The sequence below is a fragment of the Macaca mulatta genome, chromosome 1, assembly GCF_049350105.2.
Source record: "Macaca mulatta isolate MMU2019108-1 chromosome 1, T2T-MMU8v2.0, whole genome shotgun sequence".
Lineage (NCBI taxonomy): Eukaryota > Metazoa > Chordata > Mammalia > Primates > Cercopithecidae > Macaca > Macaca mulatta.
Window position 1 is genome coordinate 31,181,858 of NC_133406.1, and position 23,138 is coordinate 31,204,995.

At 40.6% G+C, this 23,138-nt stretch overlaps 1 protein-coding gene across 4 annotated transcripts in view; it reads left to right on the forward strand.

Moving 5' to 3' along the window:
* Positions 1 to 19,464: 19,464 nt before the first annotated feature.
* Positions 19,465 to 23,138, forward strand: part of KLHL20 (kelch like family member 20) — a 62,611-nt gene continuing 58,937 nt past the window's right edge. For 2 of the 4 annotated variants that reach the window (XM_015123857.3, XM_078000194.1), the window contains exons 1-3: positions 19,465 to 19,631; positions 20,092 to 20,223; positions 20,569 to 20,632. In XM_015123857.3, coding sequence (XP_014979343.3) covers positions 20,610 to 20,632 — 23 coding nt within the window. In that variant the 5' untranslated portion in view covers positions 19,465 to 19,631; positions 20,092 to 20,223; positions 20,569 to 20,609. The remainder of the gene's footprint in view (positions 19,632 to 20,091; positions 20,224 to 20,568; positions 20,633 to 23,138) is intronic. The other 2 variants (XM_078000184.1, XM_078000188.1) reach the window with 1 other exon arrangement.

Genomic DNA, 23,138 nt, shown 5'->3' on the forward strand with positions numbered 1-23,138 from the left:
GTCAATTTGGTCTGCCACTCCATAAGGGTCATCTAGTAGCAGTTTAAGCTCCTTTTTAAAATTTCAGACTTCTGAACTGGTTAAGGGAGCATTTACAAAGCCAATGCCCACCCCCACCCCCCACCCCTTGTGGTATCTCTTTCAAAGGGAAGAGGGTTGGGCTGACCCCTTAGGTACAGAGGGAACTGGGAAATTCTGAATATCTTTTTTACATTGTTATACCTCACGCTGGAGTCCTTTTAGAGAGGGGTTTTTAGGTTGGGAGGCAACAGGCTGGTGGGGAGGTAATTTCCAAGAGTCAGGGTTGTGAGGAGGAGGGATAATGTGAGTAGGGGGGGAATTTGGAATGGGATCTGAGGCAGCAGTGGCTGTCTGAGGGGAAAGACTGGGGACACTGAGTTGGAGAAGATAGTCTAGGGGATCCCATGCACTGGAGTCTTTAGGCATGAGAGCTGGCTCTTCTGATTTTTTCATTTTGAGGTGCCAGTTTGGGTTCTTCCCTATTTGTTTTTAAGGAGAAAAGGAGGGTAGGTCCTTGACTCCAACAAAGGGCATAGCCTAGTTCTTCTAGATACTGGACTTTTATCATTAAAATATCGGATTAGAAACTGACACATTACATCCTCATTCGACCCAAACTTTGGCCAGAAGATTGAGGGATTGAGGATGGGTCCCTGAGTCCAAATAAAACAGCAGTATTTTATCATTTGTTGTTTTTTCCTATGTTTAGTCCACTCATTTCCTTCCAGTATTTTAGCATGAGACCTAGGAGGTTATGTGGAGGAATATCTTTGTTACCATTTTTATCCTTCTTACTCCCTGTCTTGCTTGGGATATTTCCCACCTCGATGGTTTTGGGGTAAAGTTCAAGGTTCAATTTCCCTTCCTGGAAATTTCTCACCTTTTGGGGTGAGGCTCAATTTTCCCACTGGAAATTTCTCGCGTTTTGGGGTGAGGCTCAATTTCCCCACTGGAAATTTCTCGCCTTTTGGGGTGAGGCTCAATTTCCCCACTGGAAGCTTCTTGCCATTTGGGGTGAGGCTTAATTTCCCCACTGGAAATTTCTCACCTTTTGGGGCAAGGCTCAATTTCCCCACTGGAAATTTCTCAACTTTTGGGGTGAGGCTCAATTTCCCCACTGGAAGCTTCTTGCCATTTGGGGTGAGGCTTAATTTCCCCACTGGAAATTTCTCACCTTTTGGGGCAAGGCTCAATTTCCCCACTGGAAATTTCTCAACTTTTAGGGTGAGGCTCAATTTCCCCACTGGAAGCTTCTTGCCGTTTGGGGTGAGGCTTAATTTCCCTACTGGAAATTTCTTGCCTTTTGGGGTAAGGCTCAATTTCCCCACTGGAAATTTCTCAATTTTTAGGGTGAGACTCAATTTCCCCACTGGAAGCTTCTTGCCGTTTGGGGTGAGGCTTAATTTCCCCACTGGAAATTTCTTGCCTTTTGGGGTACAGCTCAATTTCCTCCATGGGAAATTTCTCAACTTTTCCACTACTTGAGGTTTGTATGAGGTTCAATCCCCCCCAATGGGGATGTCTCACTTCTTTTTAACCTCTAAGCCACCCCAACCAAGGAGTACTTCACCGCCCCACCCCAACAGCTTTCTTACCTTGGTCCTGACCACCAAGGAAATACTTTCCCACGGCTTCTCCTTCCTAGGTCTGTGCACAGAGTCGTTACTGCAGTATGTAAGGATCCTTTAAGCTAGGTTGCTGGCTAGTTTTTGTTTTGTTTTGTTTTTTTCTGCATTGCTGAGAGTTCAGGTTATTCCTCGCATGGGGTGGGTCTGGATTTCTCACCCCTGAGGCCGCCACAAGGTGGCGGGGCACACCTCCTCACTAGAGAGAACCAGAGACTTCCCAGAGGGGAATGTAATCATGGGCGAGCCCCCAAATTATTATATACAAAGTTTTGGTGCCGCAAAACAAATAGCACTCAAATATAAAATTTTCTTTTTAATTCTCAGCAAGGCCAGTTACTTCTAGAGAATGGTGTACCCTTACAGATGGAGCAATGGTGAGCACACATTCGGACAACAGAGGGGAAGGGGTTCTTATCCCTAATGCACATGGCCCCTGCCGCTGTGTCATTCCCCTATTGGCTAGGGTTAGACTACGTGGGCTAAACTAATTCCAATTGGCTAATTTAAAGAGAATGATGGGGTGAGTGCTTTGGTGGAAGTCAGGGCAGAGCAGGTGGCAGGTAATCAGAATGAGTTAGGGTGGAGCAGGTGATTGGAATGAGTTAGAGTGGAGCAGGTAATTGGAATGAGTCAGGGTGAAGTAGGTAATCAAAAAAGGTTGCTTTACAAGGATGTTAAGCTTAAAAGTAGAAGGCAAAGGATTGAACATACTGACATATTAGTTCTTTGAAAAGAAATTTAGAATTCATATCTAACAGAGGTCAGAGCACAGTGTGGTTTCATACATTTTAGGGAGACATGAGACATTAATCAACATATGTAAGATGAACGTTGGTTCTGTCTGGAAAGGTTGGACAACTCAAAGTGGGGAGGGGGATTCCAGATCATAGGTAGGTAAGAGACAAATTGTTGCATTCTTTTGAGTTTCTGATTAGTCTCTCCAAAGGAGGCAATTAGACATGCATTTATCTCAGTGGGCAGAGGGGTGACTTTGAATAGAATGGGAGGCAGATTTGCTGTAAGCAGTTCCCGGCTTGACTTTTCCCTTTAGCTTAGTGATATTGAGAGCCCAAGATCTTTTCTTTTAACACTTTGATACAGGGAACATGATGGTGACGATCAGAAGGCTGTGTTTCTGAGAACTGATGCTGCTTCATTTCAAAAACGTAAACGGTCTCACAATAATAAGAGCTATTTGTGACAAACCCACAGCCAATATTATACTGAATGAGCAAAAACTGGAAGCATTCCCTTTGAAAACTGGCAAAAGACAAGGATGCCCTCTCTCACCACTCCAACGTAGTGTTGGAAGATCTGGCCAGGGCAATCAGGCAGGAGAAAGAAGTAAAGGGTATTCAATTAGGAAAAGAGGATGTCAAATTATCCCTGTTTGCAGATGACATGATTGTATATTTAGAAAACCCCATCATCTCAACCCAAAATCTCCTTAAGCTGATAAGCAACTTCAGCAAAATCTCAGGATACAAAATCAATGTGCAAAAATCACAAGCATTCTTATATACCAATAACAGACAAACAGAGAGCCAAATCGTGAGTGAACTCCATTTCACAATTGCTACAAAGAGAATAAAATGCCTAGGAATCCAACTTACAAGGGATGTGAAGGACCTCTTCAAGGAGAACTACAAACCACTGCTCAATGAAATAAAAGAGGACACAAACAAATGGAAGAACATTCCATGTTCATGGATAGGAAGAATCAATATTGTGAAAATGGCCATACTGCCCAAGGTACTTTATAGATTCAATGCCATCCCCATCAAGTTACCAATGACTTTCTTCACAGAATTGGAAAAAAACTACTTTAAAGTTCATATGGAACCAAAAAAGAGCCCACATTGCCAAGACAATCCTAAGCAAAAAGAACAAAGTTAGAGAAATCATGCTACCTGACTTCAAACTATACTACAAGACAATAGTAACCAAAACAGCATGGTACTGGCACCAAAACTGAGATATAGGCCAATGGAACAGAGCAGAGCCCTCAGAAATAATACCACACATCTACAACCATCTGATCTTTGACAAACCTGACAAAAACAAGAAGTGGGGAAAGGATTCCCTATTTAATAAATAGTGCTGGGAAAACTGGCTAGCCATAAGTAGAAAGCTGAAACTGGATCCTTTCCTTATGCCTTATACAAAAATTAATTCAAGATAGATTAAATACTTAAACGTTAGACCTAAAACCATAAAAACCCTAGAAGAAAACCTAGGCAATACCATTCAGGACATAGGCATGGGCAAGGACTTCATATCTAAAACACCAAAAGCAAAGGCAACAAAAGCCAAAATTGACAAATGGGATCTAATTAAACTAAAGAGCTTCTGCACAGCAAAAGAAACTACCAGCAGAGTGAACAGACAACCTACAGAATGGGAGAAAATTTTTGCAATCTACTCATCTGACAAAGGGCTAATATCCAGAACCTACAAAGAACTCAATAAAATTTACAAGAAAAAAACAACCCCATCAAAAAAGTGGGGAAAGGATATGAACAGACACTTCTCAAAAGAAAACTTTTATGCAGCCAACAGACAACTAAAAAAATACTCGTCGGCCGGGCGCGGTGGCTCAAGCCTGTAATCCCAGCACTTTGGGAGGCCAAGACGGGCGGATCACGAGGTCAGGAGATCGAGACCATCCTGGGTAACACAGTGAAACCCCGTCTCTACTAAAAATACAAAAACTTAGCCGGGCGAGGTGGCAGGCGCCTGTAGTCCCAGCTACTCGGGAGGCTGAGGCAGGAGAATGGCGTGAACCCGGGAGGCGGAGCTTGCAGTGAGCTGAGATCCGGCCACTGCACTCCAGCCTGGGTGACAGAGCAAGACTCCATCTCAAAAAAAAAAATACTCGTCACTGGCCATCAGAGAAATGCAAATCAAAACCACAATGAGATGCCATCTCACACCAGTTAGAATGGCAATCATTAAAAAGTCAGGAAACAACAGGTTGAAGAGGATGAAGAGGATGTGGAGAAATAGGAACACTTTCACACTGTTGGTGGGACAGTAAATGAGTTCAACCATTATGGAAGACATTGTGGCAATTCCTTAAGGATCTAGAACTAGAAATATCATTTGACCCAGCCATCCCATTATTTGGTATACACCCAAAGAATTATAAATCATGCTGCTATAAAGACACATGCATAGGTATGTTTATCGTGGCACTATTCACAATAGCAAAGACTTGGAACCAACCCAAATGCCATCACTGATAGACTGGATTAAGAAAATGTGGCACATATACACCATGGAATACTATGCAGCCATAAAAAAGGATGAGTTCATGTCCTTTGTAGGGACATGGATGAAGCTGGAAACCATCATTCTCAGCAAACTATCGCAAGGACAAAAAACCAAACACCGTGTGTTCTCACTCATAGGTGGGAATTAAACAGTGAGAACACTTGGACACAGGGCGGGAACATCACACACTGGGGCCTGCCGTGGGGTGGGAAGAGGGGGGAGGGGGGAGGGATAACATTAGGAGATATACCTAATAGAAATGCCATTTTAATGGGTGCAGCACACCAACATGGCACACGTATACATATGTAACAAACCTGCACGTTGTGCACATGTAACCTAGAACTTAAAGTATAATAATAAAAAAAAAAAACGTAAACAGTGAGAAGCAATTCTTTTAATAAAACATGAATAAAAAATCATTACCACTACGTCTGAGTGTTTAACTTGTGCTTCTAGTGAAAGTTAAGAAGTGGCAAATGAGTCAGGGCCTGGAACATGAGTGTTAAACAGGGCACTACCCAGCTGAGCTCTTTCTCTCAGGTTTTCTGGGGAATCAGTGATTATTTCACCAGGCAGCATCACTCTTCTCCTTGTTCATCTGTGTGAAACCATGTTCACCCTAATCCAACCCAGGCAAGACAATACAACATGATAGTGAGAGCCCTGGCTTTGTGGTTCTGTTGTTATATTTTAACATTAAAAATATGGATTTCTTGGCCGGGCATGGTGGCTGACGCCTCTAATCCCAGTACTTTGGGAGGCCAAGGTGGGTGGATCAACTGAGGTCAGGAGTTCGAGACCAACCTGGCCAACATGGTTAAACCCCATCTCTACTAAAAATACAAAAATTAGCTGAGCATGGTGGCAAGTGCCTATAAGCTCAGCTACTCGGGAGGCTGAGGCAGGAGAATACCTGGAACCTGGGAGGTTGCAGTGAGCCAAGATCATGCCATTGCACTTCAGCCTAGGCAACAACGCAAGACTCCATCTCAAAAAAAAAAAAAAAAAAAAAAGAATTTCTTGTTAATTTCCCCATTTGTAGCACTATTCTATTTTGTTATGTTTTTCTTTGTATTCTTTCTATCTCTCTATCCATCTATCTCCTTATTCATCCAGATGGTAAACAAGCACTGGTTATAGAAATGGATGAAAATGTGTACATATTCAGGCTGGCAAATGCAAACCACTTGTATTTAATCCAGAACACAGCTTTAAAGCCAGATTAAATCATGGCTTCAGTGCTCATTAGTTGTGAGACCATCAACCATCAACATCTCATTTTCACCTATATAATGACATACTCTCTTCTTTCTATCTCAAGTATGTAGACAACATAGAATAAAAACGTATCTAAGAAAATAGACCTACTAAATGCAGTTCACATAGAGAGTGAAGTAAGACCAATTAAATGGATATAAAGAGATGTCACAGAATCCCAAAATAAGACGTTAAGTGCAGCCAGTCCTCAGAAGGACTCTGTTCTCCAGCTTTTTCTTTGCTCATTGATTTCTTCTGATTACTGGTCTGCTGGCATAAACTTCCTTAACCCCCACATCTCACAGTCCAGTGGCCATCAGTAAATTTTATTTTTAATACCAAATTACTGGAAGAGCAATCCGGCTGGTTTAACTTATCTGTTTTAAGTGAAGGCATCTACGCAATAGGTTGCTGGCTAGAAAAGGGCTGCCACTGGGTTAGATTTCTGCCCTTTGGCAAATAAGTTATGGTTGGAGCAGGAAAGGAGGAGTATCCCAGGGAAATAGCACTGTCTAAGGCACTATTTCTCAGAGGTAGCTCTTTATAGTAGACAATAATCTAAAGGGCCAAGTGTAGACCAGGTGCTCAATATGTAGGATTTCAATTTTTTTTTTTTTCTTTTTGAGACAGAGTCTCACTCTGTCACCCAGGCTGGAGTGCAGTGGCACTATCTTGGATCACTGCAACCTCCACCTCCCAGGTTCAAGCAATTCTCCTGTCTCAGCCTCCGAGTGGCTGGGACTACAGGTGCATGCCTCGGACACCAAGCTAACTTTTGCAGTTTTCGTAGAGATGGGATTTCACCATATTGGTCAGGCTGGTCTCAAACTCCTGACCTCAGATGATCCACCCGTCTTGGCCTCTCAAAGCCCTGGGATTACAAGCGTGAGCCACCGTGTCTGGCGAGAATTTCAATTTTTATAAACCAGATGGAAGGTAGTGTTTTCTTGACTTTTACCCATGAAACTTAAGAAGTTGTTTTTTATTATTATTATTATTATTTCAATAGCTTTAGAGGTACATGTGGTTTTTGGTTACATGGATGAATTGTATATTGTTGAAGTCTGGAATTTTAGGATACTTGTCACCTGAATAGTGTACATTGTACCCAATACATAGTTTTGCATCCCTCACCCACTTCCCACTCTTCCCCCTTCAGAGTCTCCAATGTCCATTATACCATTTCGTATGCCTTTGTGTATCCACTGCTTAGCTGTCACTTATAAGTGTGAACCTGCAGTATTTGGTTTTCCATAACCATGGAATTTAAGGAGAGAGTTCTATATGTCCAATGAATTGTCTACTTCTCTTGTATTATTTTTATTAGGAAATTTTAAAATTATATAGAAAACAACATATTCTAATATAACTGAACATCTGAATTTAAAAGACATTATTGGCTGTAATATTTTTCAAATCATTTTAATAATATGAATGAAATATTACTGATGAAATTGAGAAACTTTTATTGTCATTTTCAGTTCTCTGGCCCTTCCTACCTACATAAACAAAATCACTATCATCCTTATATCATGTGTATATTCTTCAATCATGCTATTATAATTTTATCACATTAATGTGTGTTCCTAAGCAATGTATGGTATTTTAAATGCTTTCTTTTTTATGTATATTTTAACTTTTATTTTAGATTCAGGAGTACATGTACAAGTTTGTTAGGTGGGTATATAGCATGATACTGAGGCTTGGTGTATGATAGCCAATAAGTAGTTTTTCAGCCCTTGCTCCCATCCCTCCTTCCCTCCTCTAACATTCCCCAGTGTTTATTGTTGCCATCTTTATGTCCATGTGTATTCAATGTTCAGCTCCCCCTTATAAGTGAGAACTTGCAGTATTTGGTTTTCTGTTCCTGTGTTAATTCACTTAGGATATTGGCTTGGACTGCATCCATGTTGCTGCAAAGGACACGATATCACTCTTTTATATGGTGCCATAGTATTCCATGGTGTATATGTATTATATTTTCTTTATCCAGTCCATCAATGATGGGCATCTATGTTGATTCCATGTCTCTGCTATTGTGAGTAGTGCTGCAATGAGCACATGAGTGTGTGTGTCTTTTTGGCAGAATGTTTTATTGTCCTTTGGGTATATACCCAGTAGTAGGATTGCTGAGTTGAATGGTAGTTCTGTTTTAGATCCTTTGAGAAATCTCCAACTGCTTTCCACACTGGCTGAACTAGTTTACATTCACACCAACAGTGTATAAGTACTCCCTTTCTCCCCAACATCTGTTATTGTTTGACTTTTTAATAACACCAATATCTGTTGTTTGACTTTTTAATAGTAGCCATTCTGACTGATGTGAGATGGTATCTCATTGAGATTTTGATTTGCATTTCTCTAATGATTAGTGATGTTGAGCATTTTTTCATGTTTTTTGACCACTTTTATGTCCTTTTTTGAGAAGTGTTTGTTCATGTCCTTTGCTCAATTTTTAATGGGGTTGTTTTTGTTTGTTGAATTGTTTAACTTCCTTCTAGATTCTGGATACTAGGCCTTTGTCAGATGCATAGTTTGTGAATATTTTCTCCTCTTCTGTAGGTTTTCTGCTTACTCTGTTGATAGCTTCTTTTGCTGTGCAGAAGCTCTGTATTTTAATTCAGTCCCACGTGTCAATTTTTGTTCTTGTTACAATTGCTTTTGAGGACTTAGTCATAAATTATTTGTCAAGGCCAATGTCCAGAATGGCATTTCCTAGGTTTTCTTCTAGGATTTTTATAGTTTTAGGTCTTACATTTAAGCCTTTAATCCATCTTGAGTAAATTTGTGTCTATAGTGAAACGTAGGGTTCCAGATCCAATCTTCTGCTTATGGCTAGCCAGTTATCCCATACCATTTACTGAATAGGGAGCCCTTTTCTCATTGTTTGTTTTGCTGACTTTGTCAACAATCAGATGGTTGTAGGTGTGTGGCTTTATTTCTGAATTCTCTATTCTGTTCCATTGGCCTATGGGTCTGTTTTTGACCAATACCATGCTGTTTTGGTTACTGTAGCCTTGTAGTATAGTTTGAAGTTGGGTATTGTGATGCATCGAGCTTTGTTCTTTGTGCTTAGGATTGCTTTCACTGTTAGGGCTCTTTTTTGGTTTCATATGATTTTAAGAATAGTTTTTTCTATTTCTGTGAAAAATGAGGTTGGTAGTTTGATAGGAACAGCATTGAATCTGTATATTGCTTTGGGCAGTATGACCATATTAACAATATAGATTTTTCCAATCCATGAGCATGGAATATTTTTCCATTTGTTTGTGTCATCTATTATTTCTTTCAGCAGTGTTTTGTAGTTCTCCCTGCAGGGGATTTTCACCTCCTTGGTTAAATGTACTCCTCAGTATTTTGTGTGTGTGTGTGTGTGTGTGTGTGTGTGGCTATGGTAAATGGAATTGAGTTCTTGATTTGACTCTCAGCTTGAATGTTATTGGTGTATAGAAATGCTACTAATTTTTATACATTGATCTTGCATCCTGAAATTTTAATGAAGTAGTTTATCAGTGCCAGAAGCCTGCTGGCAAAGTCTTTTGGGTTTTCCAGGTAGCAAATCACATCATCCAGAAGAAAGATCATTTGACTTCTTTTCTTATTTGGATGCCTTTTATTTCTTTCTCTTGCCTGATTGCCCTGGCTAGGACTTTCAGTACTATGTTGAATAGGAGTGGTGTGAGTGGCATCCTTGTCTTGTTCCTGTTCTTAAGGGGAATGCTTCCAGCTTTTTTTGTTTGTTTGTTTTGTTTTGTTTTTGGGAGTCTCGCTTTGTCGCCCAGGCTGGAGTGCAGTGGTACCATCTCGGCAAGCTCCGCCTCCTGGGTTCACGCCATTCTCCTGCCTCAGCCTCCGAGTAGCTGGGACTACAGGCACGCACCACCACGCCCGGCTAATTTTTTGTATTTTCAGTAGAGACGGGGTTTCACCGTGTTAGCCAGGATGGTCTCGATCTCCTGACCTCGTGATCCGCCCGCCTCGGCCTCCCAAAGTGTTGGGATTACAGGCGTGAGCCACCGTGCCCGGCTGCTTCCAGCTTTTGTCTCTTCTGTATAATGTTGACTGTTGGTTTGTCATAAACGGTTCTTCTTATTTTGAAATATGTTCCTTTAATGCCGAGTTTGTTGAAGGTTTTTATCATGAAGCAATATCGGATTTTATTGAAAGTTTTTTCTGCATCTATTGAGGTGATCATATGAAGGGAACCTCCTTGGTACACTCTCTGTCAGTGTGTATTGGTACGGCAGATCTTACTCCAGATCAAGTGCTGGCAAAGCAATGTTTTATATGCCCCTGGCCACAGTGATTGAGTTGGGAAAAATCATGGGGCACAGATAAGTGTAATCAAAGCTAATCCTGAATATTTGCCAGAGCAGCAAGTAAAGAGGCATTCTGTTTTTCAGCAGGAGTTAATGAGAGGAGGGTGGAGTGCGGTAGCATGATCTCAGCTCATGGCAACCTCCACCACCCAGGTTCAAGCAATTCTCTTGCCTCAGCCTCCTAAGCAGCTGGGCTTGCAGGCGCACGCCACCAGGCGTAAATGGGTCTCAATAGAAACAATTTGCATTTATCTTATTATGAGCAAGATTGCTCATTATATATTTAAATGATTAAGGACATTTTCTTTTTCTGTAAACTGGCTGTTCATATATTTTGCCCATTTATGTTATTTGTTCTTACTCTATTTTTAGGAGCCATTTATATATTACATTATGAACCCTTTATAATATACTAATATATTGCAAATATGTTTTTCCTAATTGTCATTTTTTTTTTTACTTTATTTATCTTTGTCCCATGGACATTTTTTAATGCGGTCAAATTGATCAATCTTTCTGCTTCTAGATTTTGAGTCATATTCAGGGAAATGTTTCTCCTTTTTTTTTTTTTTCTTATTTGAGACAAAGCCTTGCTCTGTAACCCAGGCCGAAGTGCAGTGGTGCAATCTCAGCTCACCGCAACATCTGCCTCCCAGGTTCAAGTGATTCTCCTGCCTCAGCCTCCCAAGTACCTGGGATTACGGGTGCCTGCCACCACGCCCGGCTAATTTTTGCTTTTTTTTTTTGAGACAGTCTCCCTCTGCCGCCCAGGCTGGAGTGCAGTGGCCAGATCTCAGCTCACGGCAAGCTCTGCCTCCCGGGTTTACCCATTCTCCTGCCTCAGCCTCCTGAGTAGCTGGGACTGCAGGCGCCCGCCACGTCACCCAGCTAGTTTTTTTGTAGTTTTTAGTGGAGACGGGGTTTCACTGTGTTAGCCAGGATGGTCTCGATCTCCTGACCTCGTGATCCGCCCATCTTGGCCTCCCAAAGTGCTGGGATTACAGGCTTGAGCCACTGCGCCTGGCCAATTTTTGCATTTTTAATAGAGACAGTGTTTCACCATGTTGGCCAGGCTGGTCTTGAACTGCTGACCTCAAGTGATTAGCCCACCTTGGGCTCCCAAAGTGCTGGGATTACAGACATGAGCCACCATGCCCAGCCTCTCCACACTTAATAAAGAAATTCACCCATATTTTCTCATATTATTTTTATACCTTCATTATTACCTTAAGATTTCAAATACATTTGATTGATGTGGGGTATAAAGAACTGGCCTTCTAACTCCAACTTTTGACAAATATGAAGGACCATCCCAGGCTCAGATCTTCCCACAGCGTCTTCAGAGGACTTTGTTAGACTGTAGTGAAGTCTCACTCATTATATAAGGAAATAAATCCAATTTCATATGTTTCCATAGTTGTATCAGCAACTGTTGGGAGCAATCTCCCCAAAATCTGGCCATAAACTGGCCCCAAAACTGGCCATAAACAAAACCTCTGTAGCACTATAATATGTTCATAAGGGCCTTAATGCCCATGTTGAAAGGTTGTGGGTTTACCAGAATGAGGGCAAGGAACACCCGGCCAGCCCAGGGCAGAAAACCACTTAAAGGCAGTCTTAAGCCACAAACAATAGCATGAGTGATTTGTGCCTTAAGGACATGCTCCTGCTGCAGTTAACTAGCCCAACCTATTCCTTTAATTCCGCCCATCCCTTCGTTTCCCATAAGGGATACTTTTAGTTAATTTAATATCTATAGAAGCAATGCTAATGACAGGTTTGCTGTTAATAAATATGTGGGTAAATCTCTGTTCGATGCTGTCAGCTCTGAAGGCTGTGAGACCCCTGATTTCCCACTTCACACCTCTATATTTCTGTATGTGTGTCTTTAATTCCTCTAGCACCACTGGGTTAGAGTGTCCCCGACCAAGCTGGTCTTAGCAAGCATCATTTAATAAAGAACCCCTATTGCCCCACTGATTTGAGATCCCATACTAAATTTCCATATGTTCTAAGGTCTATTTCTGGATTTCTTACCCTGTTGTATTTATCTGTTTATATGCCCAAACCACAGTTTTAATTATTGAGGTTTTAGAACATGTTTTAATAATATCTCTTAGGGTTAACCCTCCTCTCAGCTATTTCTATTTTTAGGGTAAGTATTTCTGGTTATTTTCATTTGTCTTTTCTTCCATATTAACTTTATAATCAACTTATCTAGTTCTGTAAAAACTCTGAAGTTGATTTTATTTGGTGCTATGGTTTGACTAATGGATGGTGTCCTCTCCAAATTTCATGTTGAAACGTAATCCTAAATGTGACATTATTAAGACATATGGTGTTTGGAAGGTGATTAAGCCATGAGGGCTCCATACTCATGAATGGGATTAGCTCCCTTATGGCTCAGGTTTGAAGGAACATTCTCTTGCCTTTCTGCCATGTGTGGAAACAGCATTCATCCCCTCCAGAGGAGGTAGCAGCAGGACAACATCTTGGAAGCAGACAGCAGCCCTAGTCAGACACTGACAATGCTGGTACCTTGATCTGGGGCCTCCCAGCCTCCAGAACTATGGGAAAATAAATTCTGTTCTTTGTAAATTACCCAGTCTAAAGTATTTTGCTATAGAAGCACAAACAAAGACACTGGATTGCATTAAATTTATAAATTACTTTATGGGGCACTGTTATCTTTATGAAATTGAGTCAACTTATCCAATAACTTGGAATGACTTTCTATCTGCTCAAATCTACTTTTTTTTTTTTTCAGGAATGTTTTATAGCTTTCCCCATATAGGTTTCATGTAACTAATAACTCTTGACTGATAAATTATAAAGGATTTAGATTCCATCTTATAGATGAGAAAACTGAGAACAAGAATGACCAAGTGATGGCTTGAGATCACAGGATTAGCACTGGGACCCCGGTCTTCTAGCTCCCATCATAGTGCTCTCTGCTGTAGCATCCTATAAGCACCCTAGAATTCTATAGCAGCATCAAGAAAACTAGGAAAATGCTTTGACATTGTCTTACTTGTGCACATTCTTCCTGCTCTGTTCCTAAACTTTCCAAAATACTTTCTAATTTCACCAGCTTTCTGTCATGCTACTCTCCCCAGTGCACCCTGGCCAACCTGTCCTTGCCTCTCTGGCTTTAGTGTCTTTCCCTAGAACATTCCTCCTTCCCTTCCAACTCATGAGGTTTTAGTCAAGTTGTCGGCAAAGTCTGCAGTTTTATCTAGAGGCTCAACTGGGAAAAGATTCACTTCCAAGCTCACTCATGTTGCTAATGGCAGGATTCAGCTCTTCATGGGCTATCAGACTGAAACCTTCAGTTCCTCTCTGATGGCCAGAAGCCTCTCTCAGTTTCTTGCCATACAAGGCTCCTCACAGGGCAGCTCACAACATGGTAGCTTATTTCCCTCAGAGAAAGCTAGAGAGAGATGACATCTGAGACAGAAGCCACAGTCCTTTTATAACCTAATGTTAGAAGTACCATTTCATGGTTTTTGCTATATTCCATTTGTTAGTCACTAGGTTCAGCCAACACACACTCAAAGGAGGGGATTACATGAGGGCATGAAAACCAAGAGGCAGAGAAGACTTAGAGCCATCTTAAAGGCTGCACACCATACTTTCTGTTACCCTCTAGACCATATCTGGGCACCCTACTAAATGTTTTCTTTTTTTTTTTCTTTTAGACAGGGTCTTACTCTGTTGCCCAGGGTAAAGTGTAATGGCACAATCACAGCTCACTGCAGCTTCAACCTCCTGGGCTCAAGAGATCCTCCCACCTCAGCCTTCCGAGGAGCTGGGACTAGAGGTGTGTGACACCACGCCCAGTTAATTTTTAATTTTTTTGTAGAGACAAAGTCTCCCTATGTTGCCCCAACTGGTTTCAAACTCCTGGGCTCAAGTAATACTTCTGCCTTGGTCTCCCAAAGAGCTGGGATTACAGGCATGAGCCACTCTACTAGATGTTTTCTTAGCACCCAGTAGATCACTTTCAATTACCTCAATCATAATTGAACAACTAATTGTGTAATTCATGGTTCAATTTTATACTGTCTGTCTCCGCAAGAATAAAAAGTTGCTAGGTACGGTGGTTAATGTCTCTAATCCTAGCACTTTGGGAGGCCAAGGTGGGAGGATCACTTGAGCCCAAGAGTCCAAGACCAGCCTGGGCTACATAGTGAGACCTCGTCTCCACAAAAAAAAAAAAAAAAAAAAAAATTTAGCTGGGCATGGTGGAACATGCCTGTGGTCCCAGCTACTGAAGAGGCTGAAGTTGTTACCAGTGGTGAATCCGTGTGGGTCTGCAGCAACCTCAATTCTTTCCTCCTCAGAAGAAAGAATTTGACTGAGGGCCATGAGGCAGAAGAGACGGAGGCAAGTTTTAGAGCAGGAGTGAAAGGAAGGAAAGTACACCCGGAAGAAGTCCAAGCAGGCAACTTGAAAACAAGTGTGAAGTTTGACCTTTTGACTTAGGGTTTTATATGCTGGCATACTTCTGGGGTCTTGCATCCCTTCTGCCCTGATTCTTCCCTTGGGGTGGGTTGTCCACATGTGCAATGGCCTGCTAGTGCCTGGGAGGGGAGCATGCAGAGTATGTTTACTGGAGCTGTACACATGCTCAATTGAGGCGTTCTTCCCATTCTGGTGGAATGCCCCCGGAAGGTCATATACCAGCTAAACTCTGCCATTTTGCCCTTTAATGCACATGCTGGAGCCCACTCACCCAATTCCTGAGATCTTATTGAGAGGCTGCCACCAGTTTCAGGTGTTTTTATCTATTGGGAAACTGCCTCTCCCTGGTGCTGTTTGCAACCAATTATTGTATTAGAGACACAGTGTGACAACTGCCTGGCCTGACATTCCTGGTGAGGTGTGGGGGAAGCCCTCTCCTGTCTCGCACATGCCTGGCTAGCCACCTACCGTAACAAGATGAGAGGATCATTTGAGCCCAGGAGGCGGAGGCAACAGTGAGCTGTGATTGCACTACTGTACTCCAGCCTGGGTAACAGATTGAGACTCTGCTTCAAAAAAAAAAAAAAAAAAAAAAAAAAAAAGAAGAAGAAGAAGAAGAAGAAGAATGAAAATTCCACAAACAATGGGTCCTGTGGATCTCACCTACAACTAAACCTTAAGTTCAACCACTGTATTTTATACATTGGAAACAAGACATAATTTTTGATTGAAAAACTATAAGGTAAACTCAGCAACCCCTTAAAAGAATTATTTGGCTGTTGTCACTACCTCACACCCATGAACCCCAAAAATCTGAAACAGGTCTCAGTTAATTTAGAAAGTTTATTTTGCCAAGGTTGAGGATGCACCTGTGACACAGCCTCAGGAGAGGTCCTGATCGCATGTGCCCAAGGTGATCAGACCACAGTTTGGTTTTATACATTTTAGGGAGACATGAAACATCAAACAACCTATGTAAGATGAACATTGGTTCGGCCTGGAAAGGCAGGACAACTCGAAGCAGGGAGAGGGCTTCCAGGTCATAGGTAGATAAGAGACAAATTGTTGCATTCTTTTAAGTTTCTGATTAGTCTCTCCACAGGAGGCAATCAGATATGCATTTATCTCAGTGAGCAGAGGGGTGACTTTGAATAGAATGGGAGGCAGGTTTGCCCTAAGCAGTTCCCGGCTTGACTTTTCCCTTTAGCTTAGTGATTTGGGGGGCCCAAGATATTTTCCTTTCACACACCCAATCTAAGTAAAATCTATTTTATGTATATTTTCAACTAGAAATTCAGGCTCCCGTAGGGCATAGTCTTACTCAGGTGGCAGAAAAACTGTAATTACTGCAAATGCCAGGTTTACCATATACACATTTCTAAATGGAGTTCTCTAGTTCTTGACATAAATAAAAAGGGTTGATTCACACTGAACTTCTCCACTTTAAAAAGAAGCAGAGTAGCAGAAGCACAAACCAGATTGCAGTGGGTTGGGGAGTGAACCACAGATTTATGGAAATAGGAGGGACTGCTCTTATGCTAGACAGGAGTTTTAAAATCAGTCTTTGGTTAGCAGCATTTTTAGTAACATTTTTATATCATATAGTAACATTTTCATACCTATACTATGAATTATAAATATAATTCATATTACAGAAAAAATAAAAGTCACTTTGAAGGCATCTTTTACAATAAGCAATTCATAGAAGGGAAAACTGAATACCACTTTCACATATGAAAAACGTTTGAACAGTGATGAGAGAAATAAACATCTAAACCACAGTGAATTACCATTTTATACCCATCCAATTGGCAAAAACAAATTTAAATTTGGAAAGCACCAACTGTGATGATAATATAGACCAACAAAAACCCTCAAACACTTGTAATGGAGAGACAACACAGCATTGTAACTGAAAGCACAGACTCTAGAGCCATTGTGTATTGTTTTAAGTTCTTGCTCTACTTCATAACTAGCTGTGTGACTTTGGGCAACTTACATAACATCTTGGTGCCATCTGTGAGACAGGAATGATAATAGATCCTACCTCGAGAGGACTAGTGTGAGTAATGACGAGTTACTATAACATGCTACATAAGTATTTGCTAGTATTATTATTATTGAAATAGAATAATGACTTTAGAGAGCAATTTGACTAGTGCTAATACAGTTGAAGCTGTGCATAGCAAATAACCCAGCAATTTTGCTTCTGCGTGCACACACCAAAGAAACACTTACAGGTGTACACAAGGCGGTATATGCAAGAATTTACATTGTAGCACTGTTTGTAATAGAGAAAACTGGAAATAGTCAAAATCTGCAGAAAAAACATTTTTTAAAATCTATGGTATATTCATATAATACTATATAGCAGTGAAAATAAATAAATTAGTGCAGTAGTTCTCAAACTTTACCATGCACTATAATCACCTGGAGAACTTGTTACAACACAAATTACTGGGGCCAACCTTCAGTTTTTGATTCAATAGGTCTGTAATGGGACTCAAGGGTTGGCATTTTCCAAACGATGTTGATGTTGCTGGTCCAGGACCGCCCTTTGAGAATCACCGAATTGGACCTTCATTGATCAACATGGACAAATCTTACAAACAGAATGTTGAGTGGAAAATGGAAGTTGTGAAAGAATACATATGCTTTGATACAATTTATTTAAAGTTTTAAAATGTGGAAAAGAAATCATTTTGCTGCATCTGTATATATATCACATATACACATGCAGTAAAAATTTCAAATAAGATCACAAAGCTAGTCAGTTACAGGTCTAAGATTTATACCTATGTGTATCCATGAAATCACCTTTGCAAACTGAAACCCCCTTTGCAAAAATTCTATCAGTGAGAAAATTATAGCAGTGGAGGAGATCTGATCTAGCCAAACCCCATCTTGCCTTTAGCTTTCAGCCTATCCTTAATTATTCCTGGGCTTAAGCCAAGATAACTTTGAGAGACATTTAGTTTAATAGTTTAAATAATTATAGTCCTTCACCAAAACTCAACTGTCTTTGTAAAGCTAATGAGAAACCACCAGACTAGAGGGATAGATGAGCCTGAATTCTGTTAAGTGTAGACATAAGTGATTGCCAGCCATTATTCCAGAGGTCACAAGATATGCAATTTCCCCAATTACTCCTGCAGAAAACATCACTATTGTAGAATCTAGGATTGGCCTTTTGGGGTATATTTTTAAGTTTTTTGCATGTTTGACTACTGATGGCTCCACCTAGACCCACCAACTCTTCCTGTGGCTCCACCCAGCAACGACTCAGTAGTCAGGAGGACCATCTCCCATACCCCTATGACTGCACCCCCAACCAGTCAGCAGCAAGCACCCATTCCCTAGCCATCCCTACCCCTTTCCCCAAACCACCTTTGAAAAAAACCCTAGCCCCCAAATGTTCCAGGAGGCTGATTTGAGTAATAATATAACTGATTCGAGTAACAATAAAACTTCTTCCATTTTTCCACTCAATGTTGTGTAAAACTCTTTCTCTATTGCAATCCCTATACCTTGATAAATAATCTGTATCCCGGCAGCAGGCAAGAAGAATCCACTGGGCCACTACATCTGGATATAAAGGCCATGCATTTTCCACTACAAGCTAATTAACAAGAGGTATCCTTTCCCCTCAGAAACAACTAGACAAACCCGTGTAGATTCTACATATAAGAACAGTTAAAGAAAATCTGGTTAATACTTAGCCAAGTATACTTATCAGGAAATCATCAACAGTCTTTCTCTGACATTCCTGAAATAGTAATCCCCACCTTACACTTGTATCACTTGTTTTCTAAATATTAATATACAGTAAAATTCAGGTGACTGTGTGCTATGGGAAAATCTGGAGGAAAAGATAACTTGAAAAATATACTTTTTTGACTCTGCTTGCTACCGAAAAAAAATTTTTTTAAGAAAATATACTCTTCCCTCCCTAACATTAAAGTGAATCCACAGAAGATGCGTTTGGTGAAGTGTCTGGTGGTGAATACTAAGTAGAAAGGGCAAACTAACACAGCCTTAGAGCCTGGATAAAATCCTGGTGTCTTGAAAGTTCGACTGTGGGAAATCTGGAGAGTAAGGGCTATCTCTGATCTGTCTATGTAACTTCTGCACCTTGCACATAGTAGAGGCCTGACAGATACACGACAACCCATGTGTGCATGCAATAATCCAATCCACAATTAGGAACATTGTGCCAAAAGGAGACCCACCAACTAAAAAGAGATAAAAATTCTTAGCTTTCTGTGACTACCCTTTGACTACTGCCTTTGCTGACGAAAACAGAGAAGAAAAGAGGAGGCTTCAGTATTCAAACACTGCCAGTTCCGTAGTGAACTCTAAAAATGGTTACTCTTGGGATACAAAGAACCCCCACAAGGATAAACAGCTTTTGAGGTTACCCGAATGCCCCAGCAAAGGGCACTTCCGGAGCCGCACCGGAACCCCTTGGCGGAGTATGTGGCTTCCTGCGGGAACGATTTAAGAATAGGACTACTTCCTGCTTCTGGACATGGGCGGGTGAAGGGAAAGGAAATAGCTTTAAGAGCGGCATCCTGCCTGAGCTAGCAGCGGTGGAGGAGGAGGCAGAGAGGAGTGGAGGGCGGAGTAGACGGAGGAGGCTGCGGCAGAGAAGAAAGTGTCAGAGCCGGTAAGTGAGCCAGCCGCCTTAGAGCAGGGGATAGCGGACAGCGCCCCAGGGCTCGCTTCGCAAATATGTGGTGCCAAGTTGCTGAGCTGCCCCATGGGGTCAGTCAGGGTTGTGCTTCGTCGGTCGCCTGTCTGTCGGCGCCGAGAAGAGACTGTTGGGGCGCTGGGGCCGGGCCTCGCGGAGCGCCAGAGTGCGCTCCCGCTGGCTGACAGCCTATCTCGGAAGCCAGAGGAGGCCCTGGGCTGTGTCCTGCTTGGTAGTGCTGGGGTTCCGCACCCTGGACAGCTTCCCCAGACAGTGTTTGGAATTCAGGGAAGGAAGAAAGTACTGTGCGCCCCCATTTAACCCTCGGGACCTGGCGAAATCCTGCTACGTGGGTAGTGAACATTGTTTCGGGAACTGAAGGAAATGCATGTAAAGAGTGTTAGTCTGGAGCCATACTTTCCCTGCCCTGTTCAAGCTCCCTGGGCTGTCGGAAGCGGAGTTGTTTGTAAAGGCAAATGCCGACGCCTCCTCCTCCTGTCACTTCGGGACAAGTTAACAACCTTCAGATTCGTTGTTAAAGCAGCGTGTTCTCTATGTGATCTATCAGGTTAGTACTGCTGTGGGTATCTGGTGATTGCTCTGTAAATATACTCGTTGGCGAGATCACAGTTAAATATCTCCAAGCACTTTTTGAAGAGGAACAAGACTGACCTAACAGTCGGGACTATTTAGCATACTTTACCTCCCCTTTACTTTAATCGTTTTAGCATGCAGAGTAAGGATGGTAATCTGAAATGTACTAGGTTAAGTTATTGTGCATCTGCAAAAGGCCTGTGATATAGAATATGAAACTCTTGATAACTGACGAAATGAGTGAAATGATTAGATAAAGAGTGTTACTGTAAAGATCAGAAATAGCTTTTATTAAGTTCCTGCTTTTCTGTTGTCTTAGGTTCGGCTTTAGAGTGTGGTGAAGGGTACTTTTCATGGTGCATGGAAGGAAAGCCAATGCGCAGGTAGGCATTCAGGAAGAAAACCTTTGGTTTCACTGATTAAAATTCAGCATGTAATAATTAAAATTTTTAAAAAAGAGTTTCAATCTTACTAAATTCTGCTTGGAACTAATGAGTCTTGTTCTACAATAAATCAAAAGTAACATTAAGAATTAATCGCTTTTTAATAGAATAAAATACAGAAGTTAAATTTCTGAAAAGTGCCGTGGATTGTATGTAAACACTTAATTTTCCTTTTTCATGTTTTTTTTTTTTAAGGTAAATAATCATTAAGTTCATTATGATACTATGTGGATTTATTATCTTCAATTCCCTATAAAATGTAGAGGATTCTGTTCCCATGTAAGAATCATAATTATTTACAATACTTTGTACTGCATGCCTAATTATGGTTTTGGTTATTTCCTTGATGTTCAATAATACATGTGTTCTGTTAATTAAAATAGCTGCATTGCAGGGAAGATTGTATAACGACTAAAATAGGTATTAGACATAATAACTTAGTCCATAGAAAAATAGAATAATGTCTGGGAAAATACAATTAAATAGGCCCTCCCAACCCTAGAATTTAATAATGCTTTTTCTCATTCTGTTCTAACAAATGAAACTAGAACCTTTATTGATACAAAATCAGCCCAGTTCTATTTCTTTGGTTTTTACATTTGTTTTCTATTTATTGAACTCTATTTAATCATTTGTTATTTAACATCAACGGTAAACAACTTTTGCAGTTCTTTTAAGAGAAGAAACATTTTATAATGGGAATATGACTTATAACTCAGAACTTGGAGCAAGAACCAGAATGTATATCTTTTTCCAAATCTTTTATTGATTTATCAATTGACCTTGAGCTGTTCACCTTCTCTGTACCCCAGCTTACTTCTTTAATGTATCTAATCAGGATATTGGGGATTAATGGATATTTGCAAATGCTTTAAATGTGGGAATGTTTTTGGTTTATCAGTAGTCTATATAAAATACTTACTGAATCACTCATGCCTGCTCCTTTTTTTCCAGATGAAAAGATGTTACCAAGGTGAAAAATACTATTATCTTATTTATATTTTATTCTGTGGCAGGAATAATATTTTACCACAATGTACATGAAAAAATTAACAACATATATTAAATGCTTCATCACTTCATTCTAACTTTATTGCAAAACCCACTGATTGTGTCTCATCTCCAGCTACCATAAAATGTCATGTCTTATGTAATTGCTAAAAATAAGAGCTTATTATTTTTTAAAAGAATAGCAGAGCGTGGGAATGTTTTTGGTTTATCAGTAGTCTATATAAAATATTTGCTTAATCACTCATACCTGCTCCTTTTTTCTTGCTTTATTACATAATACTGTCAGCTATTCAAAATCATGTTGGATAATTCTAGTGCTGTTAATTGTTAAGTTACAGCTCCTTCTTCATCACTGTCACTTGGCCAGAGCCTAGCCTACTCACATTGGTCTCTGGTCTTACTTCTACCTGCTTCCTACTTTCAATCATGGTCACACTTCCCTATCCTTTTCTTGTTGGGCTATCATTTTTGCTGATTTAACCCAGAAGGCAGTCTCTGTAATGCTGGGTTTATACTCAGCTGCTATTAAAGAAGCTTTGAGAAGTAACTTTTTATATTGAGACTGTTTGAATACATGTTCATTCTGCCTACTAGATTGCAAGCTCTTTTAGTCTCATGTCTTCCTATATTTGCATCACTAGCACCTAATGATTACTGAGTAATTGTTTAAATAGGACTGAACAGTTTCTGCAGACTTTGCCCCTCCAAAAAACAAAAAAAAAACTATGAACAAGAAAAGACTGAAAATTATTGTTAAAGGTGTTCTAATTTTTGATTATAAAGTTTTATGAAATCAATTGGCATTTTATTATTAAAGTTTCATTGCATCATTTATGTACCATCATTTGCATACACGGTGCAAAATTTAAAAGATACAATAGGATATTCAGTGAAAAGTTAACTCTCCCATTGCTGACCCCAGTTCCCAGTTCTTCTCTCCAGAGGCAACCACTGTAAGCAGTTTCTTATGCATTCTTTTAGAGGGATTGTAGTTCATACACAAATATATATAAGATGTCTTGGGGGGAGGAGGGAGGGATTGCATTGGGAGTTATACCTGATGTAAATGACGAGTTGATGGGTGCTGACAAGTTGATGGGTGCAGCACACCAACATGGCACAAGTATACATATGTAACAAACCTGCACGTTATGCACATGTACCCTAGAACTTAAAGTATAATAATAATAAAAAATAAAAAAAAAAAGATGTCTTATCTTTTCATTTTTTTAATTTTTATTTTGTAGACACAGGGTTTTGCCATGTTGCCCAGGCTGGTCTCAAATTCCTGGGCTCAAGGAATCTGCCTGCCTATGCCTCCCAAAGTGTTGGGATTACAGGCGTGAGCCACCACACCTGGCCAACATTAGTAGCTTTTAAAAAGAGAAGATGGCTGGGCACAGTGGCTCACGCCTATAATCCCAGCACTTTGGGA